General features: G+C 36.5%; 1 protein-coding gene and 1 non-coding gene across 3 annotated transcripts in view; both read left to right on the forward strand.

Annotated features, from left to right (window-relative positions):
* Positions 1–22,764, forward strand: part of DNAH7 (dynein axonemal heavy chain 7) — a 220,400-nt gene that overhangs the window by 91,020 nt on the left and 106,616 nt on the right. For both annotated transcript variants that reach the window (XM_064485137.1, XM_010979732.3), the window contains exons 28-35: positions 4,747–4,959; positions 7,376–7,474; positions 11,403–11,651; positions 14,472–14,621; positions 16,853–17,035; positions 17,394–17,570; positions 19,886–20,017; positions 21,509–21,733. In XM_064485137.1, the coding sequence (XP_064341207.1) occupies positions 4,747–4,959; positions 7,376–7,474; positions 11,403–11,651; positions 14,472–14,621; positions 16,853–17,035; positions 17,394–17,570; positions 19,886–20,017; positions 21,509–21,733 (1,428 nt within the window). The remainder of the gene's footprint in view (positions 1–4,746; positions 4,960–7,375; positions 7,475–11,402; positions 11,652–14,471; positions 14,622–16,852; positions 17,036–17,393; positions 17,571–19,885; positions 20,018–21,508; positions 21,734–22,764) is intronic.
* On the forward strand, positions 13,401–13,504 carry LOC116153223 (U6 spliceosomal RNA). The gene has a single exon (XR_004137006.1). It is a non-coding gene; the product is annotated as a U6 spliceosomal RNA (small nuclear RNA).

A 22,764-nucleotide genomic window follows, 5' to 3' on the forward strand; every position in this document is an offset into this window, starting at 1 on the left:
TAAGAAGTACTTTGCAACTTTTTATTGGGATTTACATTTGGAAAGCTCTTTTTGTAGCAGTTCTTTTACCATTTGTGTTTTTTTTACTCAGCAGGATTAATGTGAATACATAAATATTTGGAAAGGCAAAAATCTATGAGTAGTTGTGAGTCTGTTAATGCCCTGTGTGGATGTTTCCATGTTTTTTTTTTTTTTCAGCTGTGCATGTTGAAACAGTGTCAGCATATTCACTTTATGGTTCTTGGAGCATTTTCCTTCTATTTTAAGCCAAAAGCTGCTCTCAAATTCTGATAGCTTCTGTTGTTGTTGTTCCTATTGTGCAATCTTCTTGGTTAGAGCTGCTACCGAACATCTGTTTTTAAGGATATATGGAAATACCTGACAATTCTGAAAAAACATCTTAGTCTGAAAGGAAAGAGAGGTAGATATAGATATAGATATAGATATAGATATAGATATAGATATAGATATAGACATAGACATAGATATAGATATAGATTTTAAAAGCCTGCTTCTGCCCAGAAACTGTTATTACCAATCTTCATAGTCATCCTTGAAGCTTCCCTCTTCTTCACCCAGTGATTCAGCTGGTCACCAAAACCAGGAATCCTGTTTCACACTAGTCTTACAATTCCTGCTGCTCCTGTCCAGTCCCGTGGCCACATCTTGCTTCCACCTCTCTGCAGTCTTCTCTTGCATGTCTCACTACAACAGCTCACTTGTCACCAATCTCTTCCCTGCTGAAATTCACTGTAAAGAATTCCCCATTGTAATGCTACCAGTGTCGTCAGAAGAAATTGAATCATATTAATTTCCGGCTCTTTTTGCCTATAGGAAAAAGTTCAGATTTCTTGGCTGAATCTGCAAGAGCTTTGGCATTAGACTCAATTGCATCGGTACCGCCATCTCCCTGCCTCCGCCAGTCACGCTGGCCTCACTAGCCCCTGAAGCTCCCTTGCCCTTGCATATGCTCTTCACTCTTTCTCCAGTGTTCTGCTAAACCACTACTTTCCTGCCTGACAAATTCATACTCATTCTTTAAGCTTGCAGTGAGCCACGAACATGCATTCCGTTCAGAGAAGACGTCCTGGGTACCGCCCCCTGAGCAGGCAGAAGTTATATCTCATGCATGTCCGTGGGTTCTCCAGGGACTCCTGTGGGGTCTCTCCACTTGCAGCTCCTGAGACTTGGGTAATGGATTCTGTTTCTCCATTTGTCATTCTCTCTGCTTTGCCTGGATCTCTGGTGTGTGGTCCCACACAGACTTGCTGTTGGAGAGCTCTCACTTTGTCAGAAGGCATCTTGGGCAGAACTTCAAATGGCTCCAACTTAGTTCTCACTTTTCCTCATCATGTACACTCATGCATCTCTTGTCCCACTGAACTGTGGAAGTGAAGGCCACAGTGATCCTGCTGCCTTAGGCCCCTTTTGCTTTCTCAGAGTGGGTCAGGCACCAGTCTATATTCCCCGCCAACCAGGCGATACCCATTCAGCTCTCACTGAACTTGGGAGTGGAGCGGAAGGGTGGGTGTATGGAGACTCACAGCAGAAGAAAAGCTCCCTTCAGTGGAACTCTTTTCACAAATCCTCCCTCCTTCCTCATTCTCTCAAATGCTTTATGATCTACAAGTAAATTGGGAAGATTCAAGAATTGTGTGTATTTCCTTTGTAGATTATTGGGAAGATCATGCATATTTTGGTAACTGATATGTATCATGTAACGCAGAAAGAGTCTCATTTTTTCATCTTGTACATCTAATTAAAACCTGCACATTAGAGCAATTTCTTAAACGTGTCTCCACTTTAGAGAAGCTATATTTAATATTGAAACTATTCTTAAGAATCAAAACTCAATAATCATTTTAAAATATTTAAATTTTAGAAGTCATGGTAAAATACTCCTGGGCATATATCTGGAGAAAACTCTTAATTCAAAAAGATGCATGCACTCTGTTGTTCACAGCAGCACTATTTAAATAGCCAAGACACGGAAGCAATGTAAATGTCCATCAACAGATGACTGAATAAAGAAATTGTAGTGTATTTATATAATGGAATACTTCTTAGCCATAAAAAAGAATTAAATAATGCCATTTGCAGCAACATGGATGGATTTGGAGATTGTTATACTAAGTGAAATAAGCCAGAAAGAGAAAGAAAAAGACCATATCACTTACATTTGGAATCTAAAAAAAAAAAGGACACAAATGAACTTATTTACAAACCAGAGACAGACAGACATAGAAACAAACTTATGGTTACCATGGGGAAAGAGGGATTGGGGAGGTTTAAATTGGGAGCTCAGGATTTATTGATACTGACTACTATATATAAAATAAATAAACAACAAAGTCATACTGTATAGCACTGAGAACTATATTCAATAACTTGTGATGGCCTATAATGAAAAAGTATGAAAAGGAATATAGATATATATACACACACACACACATATATATATAAATGAATCACTATGTTGTATATCAGAAATTAACACCATATTGTAAATCAATTATACTTCAATAAAGAAAGAAGTTATGGCAAAATAGGTGTTCTAGATCTTCTGAGGTCACCAGTCAATAACATGGCACACAGCTTTCTGCAGAGTATGTAGCATGAAACACCCTATTAGTACAGAGGAGAAAAGTGAAGTAGGTCCTGAATTCTCCATTTCACTCAACTAAAACCTAGCTCATTCCTTAACAGGTCACAACACTTATGAAATCTATTTCTATTCTCTAAAGAAAGAAGTGGTAAGAAGTTATTGCTTAAGGTTTTGTTGTTGTTATTGTTCCAATATGCAGACCTTCAGAAATATACTCTAGAAGTATGTACCACCGTCTTCTTCCAGCATACAGAGCAGAAGCAACAGAATAACTGTTCTCAATCATTTATTTCTGCTGACGTAACCATGGAGGGTAATACTCACATTTATTACATTCATTGAAATTTATTCAAGCCCTGGTTAAGCCAGAATCCAAATTTTCTTTTTAAAAAAAGCACTAATTATCCTTAAACTTATTGCTATTGCTAACAAATTATTTCTGTTGCCTCCCAACTCAAACCATATCCTATCAGTATTTCACATACTCTGAGAACCACTGAATTAGAATGTCCACCACCATTAACAGTTTAGACCTGAAGAAATCTTTTGATAGGAATACTTTTCTCTAAAATAAGTAGGAATCCATGTTAAATTTTTGGTGAAGGACTCCTATTAAGTGGAACACCGTAATAACCCCTTTAAATTTCTTTATTGCACTCCACTTTTTGTTCTGTTGGCCACCAATATGTCTGTTTCATGGGGTCCCACAACCATATTGCTAATAGTGCTGAGAGAATGTGAATAGGAATTTGTGAAACACCTGGGGTGTCAGAGGGAAACCTGCAAGACACAGACCTGGATGCTGATCCCAACCTAGTAGCAATTTGTACTGTTGTAGAAAGACTGTATCACCCTAACCTAGCCACTGACTGACTAACTGGTCTCATTCATTCATTCTCTATTTTGTCCATTAAAAATAGCTGTTGAGAACCCACCCTTTGAAAGAGTTACCATCTGTATAGTAATTCTCTTGCACTCTTTTCTCCTCTGGTATGTAGTGGTTAGAGCATTAGCTTAAGCTCATCTGTTCCCAGTTATTGTCTCGAGCTGTATAATTTTTAACATTTCTTTCCTTTCTTTACTGGTAACCTTGATAAAATGGCAGTACTAAGGCCTCTAGCTAGTAATTAACGTAACACATTGGAAGGATCTTGCTTGATGCAAATCTTTTATTTGTTCTCAACTAAGAGTCGTAAGCAAAATGTTCTCATTTTCTAACTGCCTTGTGTTTTTGGCAATTCAGCTAATTCCCAGAAGGTATTTATAAATTATCTGAGTATGACTGTCATTCACTACAATTGTTATACACTATCTGAATACCATTGTCATTTTTCTAGAGTATTGCTGTTTTCCGTCTTTAGTACAAGAAGCCATGTTTTCATGCATAAGCTATTGAAATAAGTCCAGACACAAGCTAACATTCTAAACTTAAATTTTCTTATTGACTCTTTTAAAATCTATTCAGTTGTCTATTTACTTACCCTCATGTGACATTTATTTGTCTCACAATATTTACAATACCATGAGAAAAAAAATCTTAGTAATTTGGAAAATTGATTTCTCTAACAATAGTTATCCATGACTTATTTCCAGTTTTTTACCCCTCTATTATACTTGGTGAACACAGTGACTGCTGACTCAAAAAGTTTAAAACTTTTCAAAATAAATCATTTATCTAACATAACCTTATTATTAGGGATTACCCAATAACCTGATGAGCACAAATAATACAATTAATTAGATACCTAGAGAGCTTCATATGAAGCAGGCTTCATATGAGAAGCAGGCTTTTGGACATCCCACCAGAGTCTCTATAATTTGTCACTTCCCACAAAGAATAGAACATAATGGACATTGATCACTTACATGATTTAATAATTGACCAAAGATCTCAGTATGATAGAAATTTGAAAGTAGTCTTAAAACATAATTTAAGGAAAATATTTATACAAAAAATTAATGATATATTTATTTAACAATAACAAGAAGTCACTTTTTAAAGTGTTTTTATCTATATGATCTGGATACTGTGGTTTCGTATTATTGCAGAAGAGCTGTAACATTGTAACATGCTATGAAATAAAGAGTAGGGTTATCTTCATGATGGTCTTTTCAAAAGCACCGGTTCTCCCCTCCCATAGGCGCTTTTTCGGACGGTAGCAATGATGGTGCCTGACTATGCTATGATTGCCGAAATAGTCCTGTACTCTTGTGGCTTTGTCACAGCTCGGCCACTGTCGGTGAAGATTGTGGCTACGTATCGCCTGTGTTCAGAGCAGTTGTCATCACAACATCACTACGACTATGGAATGAGAGCTGTGAAGTCAGTGCTCACTGCTGCTGGGAATCTAAAGGTAGACAACTCAAGTGGTTTCTTACTCATTCATTTCCTGTTTACAGATCTCAGGACCACGTGTCTTCACAGAGGTCCAAAAACTGGTCAGTTTCATCAACTGAAAAAAATTTCAACTCTTAATAGCACATGAAAAGGACGTTTTATGGTTTTTAAAACTTTAGGCATGTAATTTTTAGTGATTTGAGTTCCATTCCACAATTTTAACTGCAGAAACTAGGTACTACCAAGGAGTACTATTCCTTGCTGCTGAAAAATATTTTGAAAGCTTTAAGTCTATATGAACATATATAGCTTTAAAGGAAATAATATATGTATAATTAATAAATATATACAAAAGTCCCTAGACATTGTTTCTTAATATAATTACAGAACTGCAGCCAACTGTAGACTAGCAACATTAGATTTGCAATGTAATGTTTATATTTTAAGATGGTATAAACCATAACTATATTGATATAAAATTCTAGTGTTTTAAGACTTAGGTAACTTTTCGTTCAAGTATTTTGTAGAAACATGAAGTATAACTGTATGTTTGTTCTTCATGCAAGTAAGCAAAATAGTAGTTCTAGTTAACAGCAAAATACAAACTTGGAGTTAAAAATTTTTATGTCCATGACTGTGGAAGATAAAGATTTTAAAATATATCCTTTATGATTAAGAATAATACCATGCACTTTTATCTTCTATAATAATGGTACCAAGAATTCTAATATATAGTGGTGATGTTCTATTTCATATTAGCCTAACAGGACTTCAAATCATTGTTTTTTTATAATAAACAAATGCGACCAGAAGCAGCCATTTGTAATAACCTCTCATGTCATGATTACACTGTGGTCAGATAATGGGAAAGATAATGCATTGTCCTAGTGTATGTCATCACTAACATCTTTACTGTGGAACTGAGCTATTAAAGTTACACAGCAAATGAATTCTGCAAATGAATACTATCATTTTTTGTCAAAAGCTAATTTAGGATTGTTGACTGTGTTGGCTTGAATATTTTGAAGCTTGTTTCTATAAACAGTTTGAACATTTGCTTTAAGATAATAGCCTCTCAAATAACAAAAAAGACTTCTAACACTTCATAATTTACATGTGTTTAGGTTGATCCAAAGACAAAGTCTGTATGAGCAGGGCTAGCTTTGGTTTTAGGAGCTCTAGAAATTCAGAAACAGCTGAACTTGACTGCCAGGAATCACTGACGTTGTTAAGTTAAAGCCAGTTAAGTAGGAACATGAAATTTATTATATTTTAGAGAAAAGGATGAAGGCTCTGGAAAATTAAATGCATGATGGTAGGGAGAAACTTAGGAGTGAGGTGTTTTTTGCGAACTATGTGAACATGAGAACAAGTTCAGAGTTCAACCAGATTTTTTGTAAACTCTGAGTTTACCACAGGTGTTTTGAAATTTAACATAAATAGAGAAAGAAACCCTCTCTCCTTAAAGGGTTTAGTGAATTTACCAGCGTTCTGCACCTTGCCCAGGGAAGCACACGCATGCGCACTGGCACTGAGCCAGCAGGCAATGCGCTGCTCTGTCCTCCCACTTTCTATCAAATGAGCTGTGTTCATCACTGAGAGTCAGGTGGCTTGTTCCTGAAACTTTCTGAAGCCAGTCAGACATGTTGTTGTTGTTACGCCATTTAATTAATTGTGATGAAACCGATGATATATAAGCATGAAGAGAAGAGGAATTGTGTTATATGAAAACTAAGTTAATCATTTAAGAAAGACTCAATAAAGATGAAATCCTAAAGTTTTGATTTTGAATTAGATATGGATAAGAAAGTGAGTAAAACTGAAAAAAAAAACCTCAAAAATTTATAAGGATGCTACACTTAGATTGTCTCACAAGTACGATCATCTTTAAAGAAAAAAACAAAACAACAAAACTGAACAGAGCAGATGATTCATTATTGGTGTATTTTTTTTTGTGCAAGAAAAATGATATAGAACTCTACACTCAGAGAAGAGGCTTTGGCACCAAAGTATGGGCAAATGAGTGACTGAAATATAAATGCATCTTTTAAAAGTGAATGCCCATTTTTAATGATTATTTTCACTTTACCAACCCACTGCTGGTCTTGCATGTACAGGACAAGCAATCTCTCACCCAACAGAGAGGCAGTGGCAGCTCCCAAACTATGCTGAATTCATGGCCAATAGCTTTTTACCAGGAGCATCTATGAAAAGGTAGTTCAACCAAGGTTTCCATTATAAACTAGTAGAAAACACAAGTATAGTCACTAGTTTCTGAAATTAATAACAATCCAATTAAATGAAAATAAATAAGAACAACACTTTTGCATGGGCTTATGTTGTCCCTGGGGCCTGTGTGCCTGTGTGCATGCGAGCATGCAGGGGGTGCGGTTAGTAGACGCAGGTATCATCGTAAGTGTATTTTCTTTCAGCTGAAATGCCCAAATGAAAATGAAGAAATTCTGCTGCTTAGATCGATTATTGATGTAAACCTGCCAAAATTTTTATCCCATGATTTACCACTCTTTGAGGTAAGAACATTTATTATTGCAATGTAGGAAAACTCTTAGAGTAATGTATTTATCAAATGTCCAACTTTGCAACTCCCGATGAGAACCTTCCACTATAGAAAATAATGATACAGCACAGAGAAACAGATCATTCCATGTTTTAGTTGAAGTGTGTTTAGCTAGCTTGGTTGTTTCAGACAGCTTTTAACAGCTTGGGATTTTTAAGTAGTGCTTTTTCTTTTTACTGCAGAATATAATCACACAAAATTTACAAAATATGTTTGCTTATAAATTTTACTAAAATGTAGACTCTGTGGAGAAATTAATTGGTCTAACACACCACTGAATCCCTTGCACAGAATGGGTAGTTGGTAAATGTTTGTCAAGTTAATGATTGAAGAAATAAAAAAATAAATAAGCTTAATTTCTTTAAAAAAAGTACAATGGCTTTTATAAAATTGTTTTTATGGGATATTTTAAGAACTAGTTTGAATAGTATTGTTACCATTTTAAAATTAGATTATGAGTAATTGAGAATTATTAGAATGATGGTTAAAGTTCCTGTATTGTCATGTGATGTCATGCTTTTCCCATTCTCAGGTAGAAGAAATTTGGGGGTGGGCTCTTGACAAATTTTAAACGTTGCTCTATCTTGCACTGCCTTGAAGTACAGGCAATTAGCCTCCAATGTGTAGAGACTGAAGTCATAAGGCTCTCATGGGAGAGGGAGAGGTGACACTGCCACTGTGGTGTGTGGTCCAGTGTCATTAGCTGTCCATAGCAACCATGCTTCATTGCTCTGAAGGGAGCTTCCCTTAGTATTTAGAGTTGACAGGGCAAATATTTTATAGACCAAATCCACAAGGAGTAGGTTCAAATTTTCTTTAAAATTTCCCTCAGTTTCTTTGGTACCAGGAATCTGTACAGCTTTTCCAGGAGTAAAGGCTATATTTATTCTTATAAAGTGCAATATACCTCACTCAGATGTATTCTCAGACAGTTGTGTATTCATTCAGTGACCATTTATTGAGCAATATTTCACAAATGGAGCATAATTGGCATTTCCAGTTAGGACAGTGCCCTGTTGTGAGAGCTTGTCCTGTACACTGCAGAATGTGTGGCATCCCTGCTCTGCCCATGTCTGTAGACTCTCCCAGTGTGACAGCCAGAAGGAGAATTCCACATATTCCCAACACTCTACCTGGTGGGAAAGTGAGGGAACTGGTCTTGGTTGAGAACCGTTGACTACCAAATATGCTCTGGAGTTGTCTGCTTCTTTCAAGGTTAACCATAAATAATTTGAACAATCTGAGATGTTATTTTTGTTTATTTAGCAAAAATTGTACACTCAGTATGGACCGGACCCTGTTCTAAGAGTTTTATGAATAGTAACCTATTTAATGCTCGTAAGGACCCAATAGGGACAGGTGCTATTATTATCCCCATTTTACAGATGGTGTAACTGAGGGACAGAGGTGGTGAGTAACTTGCATTCATGGCTAGTACATGAGGGGGTGTGAGTTCCAGGTCCTCTTCACCACCCTATGCATTGCCTTTTTCTCTCCTTTGTCCCAAGGAAACTTATTGCTTTGGTGAAGTGGGATCCATATCTTCATAACAGCATCTAAAGAATTAAATTGAAGACTGATTAAACTGGTAGTTGGTCATTTCTAATGTATGCTTTCACATTAAGCACTTCTGAATTTCACTTTTACCTGCAGAGTAGCAAGAATAGTTGTATTTCTCACATAGGTTGCTATAATACTTATAAAACAGCCTTAGCAGTTTATAAAGGAATGTTTCTTAGACCTTGAAATTAACTTTACAGATTCATATATACAAAATATGGAATTATAATTCTTTCCACTCATACATTATGCAATTGTATTGGCTTTCTAAAGCTGCCATAACAAAGTACCCCAAACTTGGTGGCTTTAAACAACAGAAATTTATTTTCTCACAATTCTAGAGGCTAGAAGTCTGGAATAAGGTGTTGATTCCCTCTGAAGCCTCTAAGGAAAAAGCCTTCCTTGCTTCCTCTTAGCTTCTGGGGGCTCCTGGCAATCTTTGATGTTCCTTGACTTGTCATCACTCCAGCCTCTGCCTCCATCACTACATGGCCTTCTTCCCTCAATGTCTTTGTGTCTGAATATCTTCCTCTTTCTGTTATAAAGACACCAATCACTGGAGTTAGGATCTAGTATGATCTCATCCTATCTAATTACATCTGCGAAGATCTTATTTCCAAATAAGATGACATTCTGAGGAACCAGATGGACATAAATTTTTGAGGGACTCTAAGCTTATTAAAATACTACCCACTACAGTGATTAAAATATAATTGAACTAGTTTTTGTATATGGTGTGAGGTGTGGGTTGAAGTTCATTATTTTGGCAGATCCAGGTACTCTAGCATAATTTGTTCAAGACTATCTTTTTATCTTTTTCCCTGATGGATTGTCTTTGCGACTCTATTGAGAATCAGCTGTTGACGTGTATGAAGGTCTGTTTCTGGTCTCTATTCTGTTCCATTGATATATTTGTCTATTTTTATGCTAAGATGACACTGTCTTTATAATAAGCCTTGAAATCAGACAGTGCTCATCCTCTATCTTTTTAATTTAAAAATATTGTAAAACTACACAATTTCTAGAAAAACACCTGAGAAATCCCTTGTGACTTTGGGCTAGGCAAAAATTTCTTAAATACTCCACCAAAAGAACAATGCATAAAACAATAAATTGATAACATAGACTCATTGAAATTAAAAAGTTTGCTCTTTGAAAGACACTAATAAATTAGAGAATGAAAGACAAGTTACAGGCTGGAAAAAATATTTGCAAATTAGATTTATGGTGAAAGACTTCTATGTAGAAAATTTAAACAATGGTCAAAACTTATGAACAAAATAAACCAATTAAAAATAGGCAAAAAATTTGGACATTTCACTAAAGAAGATATACATATAGCAAATAAATACATGCAAAAATGTTAATCATTGAGAAATGCAAATTGAAACCACAGTAAGTTACTGTTACACATTTATTAGAATGGCTAAAATTAAAAAGACTGCCAATACCAAATATTGGAACTCTTATACACTGCTCGGGGGGAATGTAAAATCATACAACCACTTTGGAAAACAGACAGTTTCTTAAAATGTTAAGCACACACTCATTGTATTATCCAGTATTCACCCAAGAGAAATGAAAGTATTTGTTCATACAAAGACTTGTATACAGTTGTTCATAGCACCTTTATTTGTAGCTGCCAAAAACTGGAAACAATGAAAATGTCCATCAATAGGGAAATGGATTTAAAAACTGACACCTCAATGTAATGCACTACTTCAATACAGTGAACTATTGACATATGCTGTGACATGAGTGAGTTTCCAAATCTTTATGCCAAAATAAGCCAAATCAAAAAAAGAAAAAGTAATACATGTAACATATAATTGCATCTATATTAAATTCTAGACAATGCAAATAAAATAGTAACAGAAGGCAAATCAGTGGTCATCTGGGGATGGAGGTAGGAGGTGGCAGGGAGAGGAGGAAGGAGGGTTACAAAAGGTCACAAGGAAACGAGGGGGTGATGGATGTGTTGATTGTCTTGAGTTGATAGTTTTACTTAACAAGTTGTATATACTCTTTAAATATAAAGAGTTCATTGTATGTCAGTCATACCTCTATGGAGCTATTAAAAATACTGCACTATTGTTATTTAATGGCTCTGTTCCATTTCCATCAATATTAAATATGAGGATGAGGGAAGTTTTATCATGTTGAAGTGTGTATATCTACCTATGTGTATGTATATATACACATGTATAGAGATATACATATATTTAATGTATATCATTTTACATATATGGGGGGGAGAAAGAATGAGTGAGAATGTGAATGTATAAATATATAATGTAAATCCCCAAATCATCTATCATCAGGGAATTACTTCAGATTTGTTTCCTGGGGTGAAATTACCAAAACCAGATTACAATGACTTGCTGATAGCTATCAAAGATAACTGTGACTCCATGAATTTGCAAATGACCAAATTCTTTTCTGAGAAGATTCTTCAAATATATGAAATGATGATCGTGCGTCATGGTTTCATGATTGTTGGAGAACCATTTGGAGGAAAAACCAGCGCATATCGTGTCTTAGCCGGAGCACTAAATGATCTATGTGAAAAGGTAAATATGTTATTAATGCATTATTAATTTCTGTATAATCAGCCTTTTGCAAGATGTAATGTACAGTCATTTACAAGAGTACTTTAATGCAGCAACTTAAAATTAGGAAAATACAAAGGAAAAAATTAGAAGAGTAATGTGAAACAAACAGGAAGTTCCATATAAAAGGGGTATGCCACAGGTTTGCCTTGTAACTTTTTATTTCTTTTTTTAAAAGTTTACTCATAAAGATAATGTATATGCATTGCAGGAAAAAGTCTGAAAACATGGAAAAAACCTGGCAATTTTCTTTTCATACTTTTAGAGTATTTTTTTATTTCTGGGTGGTCAGATTTGTAATGCAAACTTCCATTACTGGCTACGACTTGTATTGAACTGAAATGTGTGTCTGTGTATGCGTGTGCACATGGAAGATGTAACACATACATGTGTACGTATGTATAATAATGATGATTATCTTATTAAAAATTCCTGTCCATTGCATCCCAGTTTGGGCTACTTTGATATGCTAAAAGAGTGAGGCTGTTTTAAATTCTCCAATTAACACTACATTTCAGTGTACTTCTTGCATTTTAAATAATTTTTGCTCTGTATATTGCCAAAATGGGATCTGTGATCATTGTATCTTCATTGTGGAGTCTCCCCTTCAGCCAATATAAAATTATCTACTTGTTCTGTTAATGCTTCTGGGGTCCCTTGTGTCTAATTTTAGTATTACAACCCCTACTTTCTCCTTGCATATATATTTGCCCATGTCTTTAATTGTGACCCTGGCTGTCGCCATGATTTACTTTCTTATAGAGAGTAAATAGTTTGATTTTTTTTTTCCGGTTTGATGGTTTTTATCTTCTCATTGGAGAATTTAAATTTGTTTCTATTTATTACTATACAAACTGATAAACTACTTATTTCTGTCCTCTCTTCCTTTATGCTTTTAGCCCTCCTTGTTTTTTTCATTTTTCCCCTCCCTTCCCTTACCTTTATCCTCCCTGCCTTCCTACCATTCCTGCCTTTCTTTTTTCAGTTTTTGTGTTTTTCCTATTTTATTGTTAAATGGACTATTTTTTTTTTTTTTGCTGTACAAAATAAACAAGTCTCTAAAAGAGCCAAACATGGTACCACTCAAAGATTTAAGAAGGTGAAGATATGAGCATGTATTCTGGTCCAATATAAAGCCCTCAAATGATTCATTACCAGGAAATTTTAGGAGTGACACTGTGGTGACATAAAGTAGGCAGGGCTCCACGTCTGTCTGCAAGCTATAGCTTCACACTAGCCTCGCCGCACTGGGTCAGAAACCTTACTTTGATGGAAGCAAACTTTATTCTGACTAAGATGATAGAGCTTTCCCATATTTCTGAATTAAGGATGACACATTGTCATTCCCTTCCTGGTCACAGAGAAGAAAGCTTATTTTACTGCTTAATCTTGTCTTTTCTTCAGTTTGGTACTTCGTGTCCCAAGCTCCAGTGGTGGTGGACAAAAATTAGTGTGGGAAAGAGTAGAACTTGTTATGTTGTTGTATATAAAAAGGAAATGATCGTAAATAAACAGAGCACAGGGGCTTTTGAGGGCAGTGACACTATTCTGTGCGATATTGTATCAGTGGATATGTGACATTATGTATTTGGCAAAATCCACAGACCTGTCCAACACAAAGAGTAAAACTCTAGGCTTTAGTTAATAATGTGTCCATTTCAGTTCATCAGTCATGACAATGTACCAAGACTTTAATAATAGGGGGAACTGGTGCTTGTTTTGGCAGCATGTATCTGAAAATTGGAATGATACAGAAATTAGCATGGCCCCCATGTAAGGATGACATGCAGATTCATGGGGCATTCCATATTTTTAAGAATTTACTGTATAGCACAAGGAACTATATTCAGTATCTTATAATAAACTACAATGGAAAATAATTGGGAAAAAAGAATATAAATACATATATATCTATATCTGGATCACTTTGCTCTATACCTTAAACCAACACAATATTGTAAATCAACTATACATCAATAAAAAATAATAGTAGGGGAAGCTGTGGGGAGGGTTGAGGGAAAGGGAATATATGTGGACCCCTGTACTTTCTGCTCAATTTTTCTATAAATCTAAAGCTACTCTAAAAAAAATGAAGTTTATTAATTAAAAACATAAAAAGGCTATTCCTCCAAGGTTATTAACATCTCTTGTTAATCCCATATACTGGCTTTCATGATTCTGGTGGGAATTGTCAACTTACCAGTATCAACTTTTCCATACCATGCGAATGGTACATATTCCCCTATATTTATATCATTTAATTTTCTCTCACAGAATGTTTTGTAGCAAGAGTCAACCAATCACAGCATGGGCCAAATTCAGCCCAAACCTATTTTTGTAATGCCAGTGAGCTTAGAGTGGTATTAACCTTTTTAAGGTTTGTAAAGAAAGAAAAACAGAGAAGAAAATGTAACCTGTAAACCATATAACATTTACTGACTGCCCCATTGCAAAAAATTTTACCAACTCCCATTTTATAGTTTTAGATTTATGGATCTCATGCAATATTTGCTAATCTATTCCTAAGAATTCTATGAGTTTTTAAATCCTATTGTAAATGGTATTTTTTAAAATTTTGCTTTGCAGTTGTTCATTGGCATCATGTAGAAAATACAGTCAGTTTTTATATAACCACCTTGTATCCCTGAACCTTGTCACGTGAGCTCCATACCTCGGGTAGTTTCCTGGTAGAATCTTTGGAATTTTCTGCATACACAGTCACATGTTCTGCAAATAGAGACAGTAGTCTTTTAAATAAATAATTGATTTTTTTCTATTAAGGGATTAATGGAAGAAAACAAGGTTCAAATCACTGTTTTAAATCCGAAGTCTGTCACCATGGGTCAGCTGTATGGGCAGTTTGACTTAGTGTCCCACGAGTGGTCAGACGGGATCCTCGCTGTCAGTTTCAGAGCCTTTGCTTCCTCATCCGTAAGTGCTAACACGTTTGCATGCATGTTTAGAAAGGCTGTGAGAGTTCTGATTTTTTTCTCAGTTGTTTGAAGCAAACATGTATTTTTTAGCTCAAGGTATTTATTTAAAACACATTATGACTGCACAGCGTGGCAGTGTTTCTGTGAAGAGCGCTGTTAGCACCTGTGAAGATGCAAGAGACCAGACGGGCAGTCACCTTTGCCCCGGGGTGCACAGAAGAGAGGGCAGGAGAAAAAAGGACTGCAGAGAGAATTTCTGGTCCCCTTTTCTGGGCTCAGTGACCCAGGAGGGAGAGCATCTGAGCAACGTGATCCTTTCCCTGCTTCAGTGGTGTGCTCCTCTGCCTGGCTGCTGGGCTGCCTGTCGCTGACACCACTGATTGTCAGACTGGAGTGCTTACAGAGTTTGCAGACCTTTACAAAACCATGTCTTATGAGTTCCAACACTTTCCCTCTAGTGTGTTGCGAAGAGAATGGGCTACCTGTGGAAAGCAGAAAAGTTGTAAGGGATGTACCAGCTGCTGGCTGCTGGGAAAGGGAGTGGGTCCTTACCTGCTCCTGGTTACCCTGCTGAGCGGCTGCTGCCCACTCTCACAGAGAGTCCCCAGACCAGTAAGTGTGAACTTGGTTGCCGAATGTCAGCAGGCTATCCACGGAGGGTGAGCATACAAGAGACAGCTTGCAAAGGCTTGTCTCACAGGGAAAGGGGCCAGTCTAGAGACATTTAATTGTTTTATTAAAGCTTTTTTAAATATATATATATAATGTTTCCTCTATTCTGACTACCGTGCATCCTGGACTTGGTGCTCTTCACCCTCTTAAGGATCCAGCCAATCATGACTCATGAGTCAGTTTAATAATAGAAAAACATCCAATCTCAGCTCTGCTTTGATTGGCTAAGGACCTTGAGCAATGAGTAGTACAGGGTTGGCTCTCACGGGACAGAGATCTTGCCCAGTGTCAGGCTTTGCTGGAGAAAAGTAAACAGTAGACACCAGTAGGGCAGGCAGAGGTCTGGGACCAGTGATGTAACTTCTCAGATCTTTTCTTTCTGCTGTAGAGACTTAACATTTGAAGTCTCCGGATAATGTATGCTGTTATGTTATTTATAGAGAAGTAATCGTGAGATATCTCCCATTTTATGCTTAGCTACCCAGTGTACAGTGTATTTTCCAGGAAGCTACATCCCATAAACACTGAGTCTCAGGGAGGTTAAGGAGCTGCCGCAGAGTTACTCAACTGGGGAGTAGCAGAGCCAAATTAAAAGCGAGGCCCTTCAGACTGTGAAGCCCAGCAACTTGCCATTACCTGGCAGTTTCTCAAAGTGAAGATGAGCAAGCCTGGGAAGCCAGCAGCATGAGGAAAAGTTGATCTGGGGCTGATCTCCGAGATATGCGCTCTTCCGTGGTTCCTGAGCATGGCCAGAGCTGGCTTCTGAGTAGGCGTGTGGGTGGTCTGAGCCCAGACAGGCCTACTGTCTTCCAGTTTATTAACACATTTGGCCACAGGGACTGAGAATGTGTTGAGGTGGATTCAAACCCTTCACTACTTCAGCTCAAATTCACATCTGCTGAAGGTGAACCAAGTATCATCTCCACAGAAGGGCTGCTTCATGAGGATCTGGAAAGGAGAATCAGTTTTTCTCCCTCTGGCTAACACCTGGCCGGTCTTTAATATTTGTTGAGCATTTACTATGTTCTGGACAATACGTAAATATTTTCCCATTTATCATTGTGGGACTGTGAGGGTTATATTGATATTAATGTCTTATACCACCACGAGACAGTTCAGCCCAAGAAGGATGTGTATGTGCGTGAATTCATTCAGTGGAGGGCACAAAATATTTGACTTGGCACCCAAGAGTCGTTAATCTTTATGTAAGCTCTGTGGAATCTCTCTAGAGTCAGGCAACCCGAATAAAAATTGTTTTCCCTGGTATTTCTATTTTTTCTTATAATAGTTTCTAAAATATATATGAGTTCAGAAACATTGGGAAAGACGGAATCTTAAGATGTTATATGTATTTCTGTCTCGTCCATGGCATATATAGGCTTCTTTGGTGAATGTACGTATTTACACACATGCACACTCTTTACTCAAAAGGTGCCTTTACATTTTCATGGCAAAATTAATTATAGAAGTTATATTTTAAAACTGTGAAGTAATATTATTGAACAGTGTTCCTTACTTTACTACTTTTGCCCTTTATTCACTGTATGCATAAATCAGACGCCTGACAGAAAATGGTTAATTTTTGATGGACCAGTGGATGCAGTGTGGATTGAGAATATGAATACTGTGCTGGATGACAATAAAAAGCTATGTCTGATGAGTGGGGAGATTATCCAAATGTCACCACAAATGAATCTTATTTTTGAACCCATGGATTTAGAAGTTGCTTCTCCTGCCACTGTAAGTTCCCAATTTTCACATCTGCTTACAGATCTGAAATGTTGTGAGTTTATTGCCTAGTAACTTTGACTTTAGATGAAAAGTATTTATAGAATTCGTTTTAACAGCAATCTGTGATTCTCCAAGAACAGACATCTTTGTTGACATACCTTGATAAATGTAAGAGTCAGGGATTTTTCCCTCTTTGCCTAGGACCATTTGGTGAAGTTACACACAAAAAATTTAGATCAGGAAGTTATGTCTGTAAAAGTATTCTTCTTCCCCCCAGAGTTTTCTGAAGGTTGTAAGAAATAGATATACTAAGTCATATTTCTTTTATAAGCATTACTTTGATGGTAAACAATTACTGTTTTTCCAGGTTTCCAGATGTGGGATGATTTACATGGAGCCTCACATGCTGGGCTGGAGACCACTGATGTTGTCTTGGATAAATCTTTTACCTGCTACAATCAGTGTTATTCAGAAGGAATTTATAATAGGCTTATTTGACAGAATGGTCCCTGTCTCTGTTGAATTTATTAGAAAGCATACAAAGGTAAGAAGGGTGAAAACTTTAAGATTTAGAAACTAAATGGAAAATCCAAATTAGCCATACATGTACATTTTAATGTCTGTTTTTATTGTCAACTACTAGATATTAAAATGATTTAACTAATTTGACAAAAACCTCTTAAATACACATTATTTTATAACTAGGAAAAGGGCAATTTAAAAAATAATGTCATCTGTGACATCTAAAGAACTGGGTAGTGGGTCATTTGGAGGAACATGTGTTACTGCTTTAGACATACCAAATGAGGAATCGACTGTATTTAGCATGAGTGCATCCCTAATTGTTTAAGGATTACTGTGGATACCTAGTAAAACTAGGGTTCAGAAAGGGAAGCCAGTCCCCAGTGGAAGGATTGAAAGAGGTCCTAAAGTAAACAAATCCATTTTTCTCTCCTTTGTTATACTCTAGGGGTGGGGAAGGGGGAGGGACAGAAGGGAGAGAAGTGACAATGTGAATGGAAGCATGGGAGTCTCCTGCCTCTGAGAACTGATGGAGTTCAGTGAGGCTGGGAATTGCAGGGAAGGATGCTCAATTTCTGCTTTGGGAGATACGGACCAAAGGTGTTTTAAGATGACTTTACTCTGGACCAAATATAGGGAAACAGGGCTGGGATTTCTCCTGCTGTTGGAAATACAATAGAAAAGCTTGAGGCAGGAGTCTGGGTCAACGTACAGATCTGGAAAGTGGAATTTAAAGTCATGGTGATGAAGATCACCTAAAGGCAAATCCAGAGAAAAAAAGAGAAAAGATGGCATCCTGGAAATACCAGCAATTAAGAGAGAAGAAAGGGGAGCTTTTTAAGAAGCATATAGTCAGTATCATCAGAAATGACTGAGAGGTTAGGTCTCCCTTGGCTTTGGCAGTAGAGAAGAAGATCATGGGGGAGCCGTGGTCCCAGCACTTGCAGGGGAGAGGCAAGGGGACTTCAGGGCGGTTGGTTAGGAATGTGGCTGATACTGTTTGTCAGTGGGTGCGGGCTGCTCTTTCATGAAACTTGGCTGTAACCGAATATGTTGTGGATACAAAGTAATCATGTTTCAAAAATCAAATATGAATCAATTGAGGGTCATGATAAAATAAGCTATAGGGTTTTTTAATTTTATTTTTTCCTCCTGGCATTGTCAGAGAATATAGATATTGCAAATAAACGAATTTTCCATATAACTGGAACTAATCTTTTCAATAGCAAACAGAGAAAAAAAAATTTTTTTTAATTGAAGTATAACTGACATACATTATATTAGTTTCAGGTGTACAGCATAATGATTTGTATATTTTGTGAAATGATCACCACAATAAATCTTGTTAACGTCTGTTGCTATACACAGTTATAGAATTTTTGTCTTGAAAACTAAAAAAAAAAAAAAAAAAACCCTTTTAATGTAAACTTTCTGAAATGTACTTATATGCTTTTGTCCTCTCAAAGAAATTATGAATACCAGTTATTTACTAAGTAGTAAGTGTCTGTCTTATTAGTCGTAGTAACTGTTCACATGTTAGAGCTGCATCGGGAGCATTTAGTCCCCGTCCTTAGACACTTAGTGGTCACTTCTGCCTGCTTCTGCTGGGACAGTGGTCTAATAAGAAGTCAGCTGCTTCTAACCGTCCATGTGTCCATTTCAGAGTTAATTCTTACATGTTAACTGTGAAGCAATACAACCTGAAAGGTTGAAAGAGAGCTGGAGGGGGAGGACCGGTGTGTGTTGAGAACTTGCTGTATGCCGCATGGTTCTAGGAGCTGTGACACGTTATTTCACTTATTTTATAAATTCTCTTCATGAGAACCAGAGAAGTAAAGTGCACAGCATTTACCCCACTCCAGCAACATCTTATGCTCTTCAAGACTTAAGAATATATTTCATAGGAATGAGTTTACTCTGGTTACTGCTGTAGCTTACAAAAATGTTCGTAATGGCTTTTATTTATTAAGCATGTTAGGTAAGCAGATTAATCGCCTCCTCTGAAAGATTTTTTTTTTTTTTGGTGTTTAGGTTTATGAAATTGGTATAACATAAAATCTGTGTTTGTGATTAAATTAACTAAACGTGTAACTGAGTTTTTTAAAATTTGGGAATCAGGAATCGGTATCAGGATGGTTAAAGAGCACACACTTCCCACTCTAGGGAATTAATGTGTGCCTCAGGTTTCCACCTATAAAACTAGAATTGTGATAATAGGACCTTTTCATAGATACCATGGCAGTTAGAACTAAATGAGTACAATAAAAATTAGTTGCTGCTATTTCAATAAGTGTCTAATTTAAATTGCTTCATTGACCTTTTTCTCTGATTTTTCAGGAGTTGTCTCCTACTTCTGATACAAACTTAGTGCGATCCCTCATGAATCTGATAGACTGTTTTATGAATGACTTTGCTGACGAAGTCAAAGTCAGAGAGAGGAATGATCGAGAAACTTACTCTTTACTGGAGGTAAGTCTGCTCTTTGAATCTTGCTATAGAAAGACATCTACTGCTTTCCCCAATGCTTCCTAAATAATTAACCTCATTTTTTTCCCTGGAACTGGAGGCTGGACAATGGGTGGCAGCTGAACAGTGAGGAAAAAGTCAAGTCCCAAATACCAGGTTCTGGTGGGAAAGCGCCCTTACTGGCAGTTCTGTTGAATTATGAAGTTTGGGGGGAGCCTGATGATCCCATAGATCTGCTACTGATACCTTGGCTCATATGGCCAGTCTCAAAGATGTCAGTGACCGTTTGACAAGATTCACCTGCTTTTCAACCTCCAAATTATAATTCATTGATTTTTTTCCCCTAATGTTTTCCCCTTTTTCATGAGATATAAATACTTAACAGGAAACTATATTCAGTATCTTATTGTGACCTATAATGAAAAATAATCTGAAAAGGAATACATGTATGCATATGTGTGACTGAAACATTATGCTGTATACCAGAAATTGACACAACGTTGTAAACTGACTATACTTCAATACAAAGGACATACATATGTGTGTATGTGTGTATATAAGTATATATTTGGATTGAGAAAAGCAAGAAAATACATAATCTATACACTTTTAAAAATTGGAATAAAATTATCAGTAGACATCAAATATTCTTTAATGATATATAAAAATATATATATATAAATAAAAATAATAAAAAACTAAGTATGGCTAATGGTAGCAATTCTAATGTAGTCAATATGTTACCTTTTTGTGTGTATTGTATGAAATAAATTTTTAATTTTATTTTAAATAGTTTCCAGAGAGAGACAGCCTGTGAGTAATCTAGGAATAAGTGAGTGGTGTCAAGCTAGAGTTCACAACTTTTGTGACTATAGTGAAGATTTCTAGCCCTGACATTAAAAAAGGGATCTGATGATTGGATTTTTAAACATTTGAGTGGTGTGTATTATCTACCCTTTTCCTTCTGCCTGAGTCTGGTAAGAAGAAAGCTTTCAGGATAGCAGTTCTAATTATACAATCAGTGCTCAGATAATCATTACAACAGGTAAATAAAAGAATATGAATTTGTTCTACTTTTTACAAGATACTGTATCAAAATTTAAATTTAATAAACATGTATATTGTGGATTGATTATTCTTTATTAAAATATGCTTTATGTACTTTAATAAAAAGTTATCTCAGTGTTCTTTTTAATATCAAAGTTCAGCCATGTACTTAAAATAACACCCAATTTGCCAGACTAATTACTCTAAGTTTTTACTATGCCCAGAATTTACGCTTTGCATTGTATTACCTTCTCTGATAGTGATTTTAGAAGACATGCTATTTGATAGGGAAAAACTAATTATTACAAAACCCTGAGATAACTTACTATCATGTATCAGTTTATTCATTTCCTTTCAAAGGTATTAACCTAGCTGATCTGACTTAAGCACCAAGGATAGATTAAAGCTCTTCTTTAATGCACTGTAACTTCTCATCTCTCCATTCAGGGCATTTTTCTGTTTTCATTGATCTGGTCCGTCGGTGCTTCTTGTAAAGATGATGATCGGTTGAAATTTAGTAAGATTCTTCGAGAACTCATGGAAGGCTCAATTTCAGAAATAACTCGAAATAGGTTTAAATTACTGAGTGGCACCGAGCAAACTTCTTCAAAGGCACTAACTGTCCCATTTCCTGAAAAAGGAACAATTTATGATTATCAATTTGTCACTGAGGTAAGAGTTCCAAAGCAAGATTTGCAACTGCCAACCGGGCAGAGGCCTCTTGGAGACACACAGTGCGTAATGGCTCTGTGGCCACTCTCACCACTGTTCACCTTCAGAGACGGCATAGGGCAGAGGAAAGTGCGCTGGCTTTGAAGTCGGAGTCCTGGGAAAGCCACTTTCTTTCTGTGTAGCCTTGGACTAGTTATTCAGTCTCCCTAAACTTTGTTTTTCTGATTGATAAAATGATAAAATTGTTGAGCCCATTGTGCTCGTTATGTAAAAATCACACATAACGACATCTGGTCCAGCACCAGGTGAGCACTGCTCAAGGACACACCTCTTGGAGGTTCGTGGTGCGTGTTAGCACGTGACAGGCTAAGAAGTCCTGCAAGAAAGCAACTGGGCTATTGTGAATTCAGCCATTCACAATGGACTGGACAACACAGCCTGGGTGGTGGTTAGTTCGTTTTTGTGTAACAGCTCCCTTAAGGACTGTATTGAAGACAAAGTTTAGGCATACTTATTATTTGAATACATGCATATTTAAGTGAAATTGGGATTATACCATATCCCCACTGGGTAGTTTTATATTCTCCTTTTTCCCTTAATGAAGAGAACAACTTTTTGTCTCACTGATGTTTCTTTATATTTCTAAAGGCTCCCTGTATTCTGCCATCTGGATGGGCCATGATCTATTCAGTTTTCTACCCTTGGACATTGAAGTGTTTCTGTTCCTGTAGTTTTAATGCTTTGGTGAATATTCTTGTACACAAGTCATTGTGTACATACATATATGATTATTTCTTTAAGATAGGTTCCTGTATCAATTACATTGATACAGGAAAGGAATTACTGTATCAATTTTTTAAAATTTTATGCCTGTTGAGAATGTATTGCCAAGCTCACCTCAGAAGAAATTCTTCACCCTGCCAACTGCAAGATACCTTTTTATTTTTGCTAATTTTATTTCAGATTACTAACAATACCCTGCATTTTCAGAGCACTTCACAGTCTATTAACCTTTTCCACACTCACTTCTA

The sequence above is a fragment of the Camelus dromedarius genome, chromosome 4, assembly GCF_036321535.1.
Source record: "Camelus dromedarius isolate mCamDro1 chromosome 4, mCamDro1.pat, whole genome shotgun sequence".
In the NCBI taxonomy this organism is placed as follows: domain Eukaryota; kingdom Metazoa; phylum Chordata; class Mammalia; order Artiodactyla; family Camelidae; genus Camelus; species Camelus dromedarius.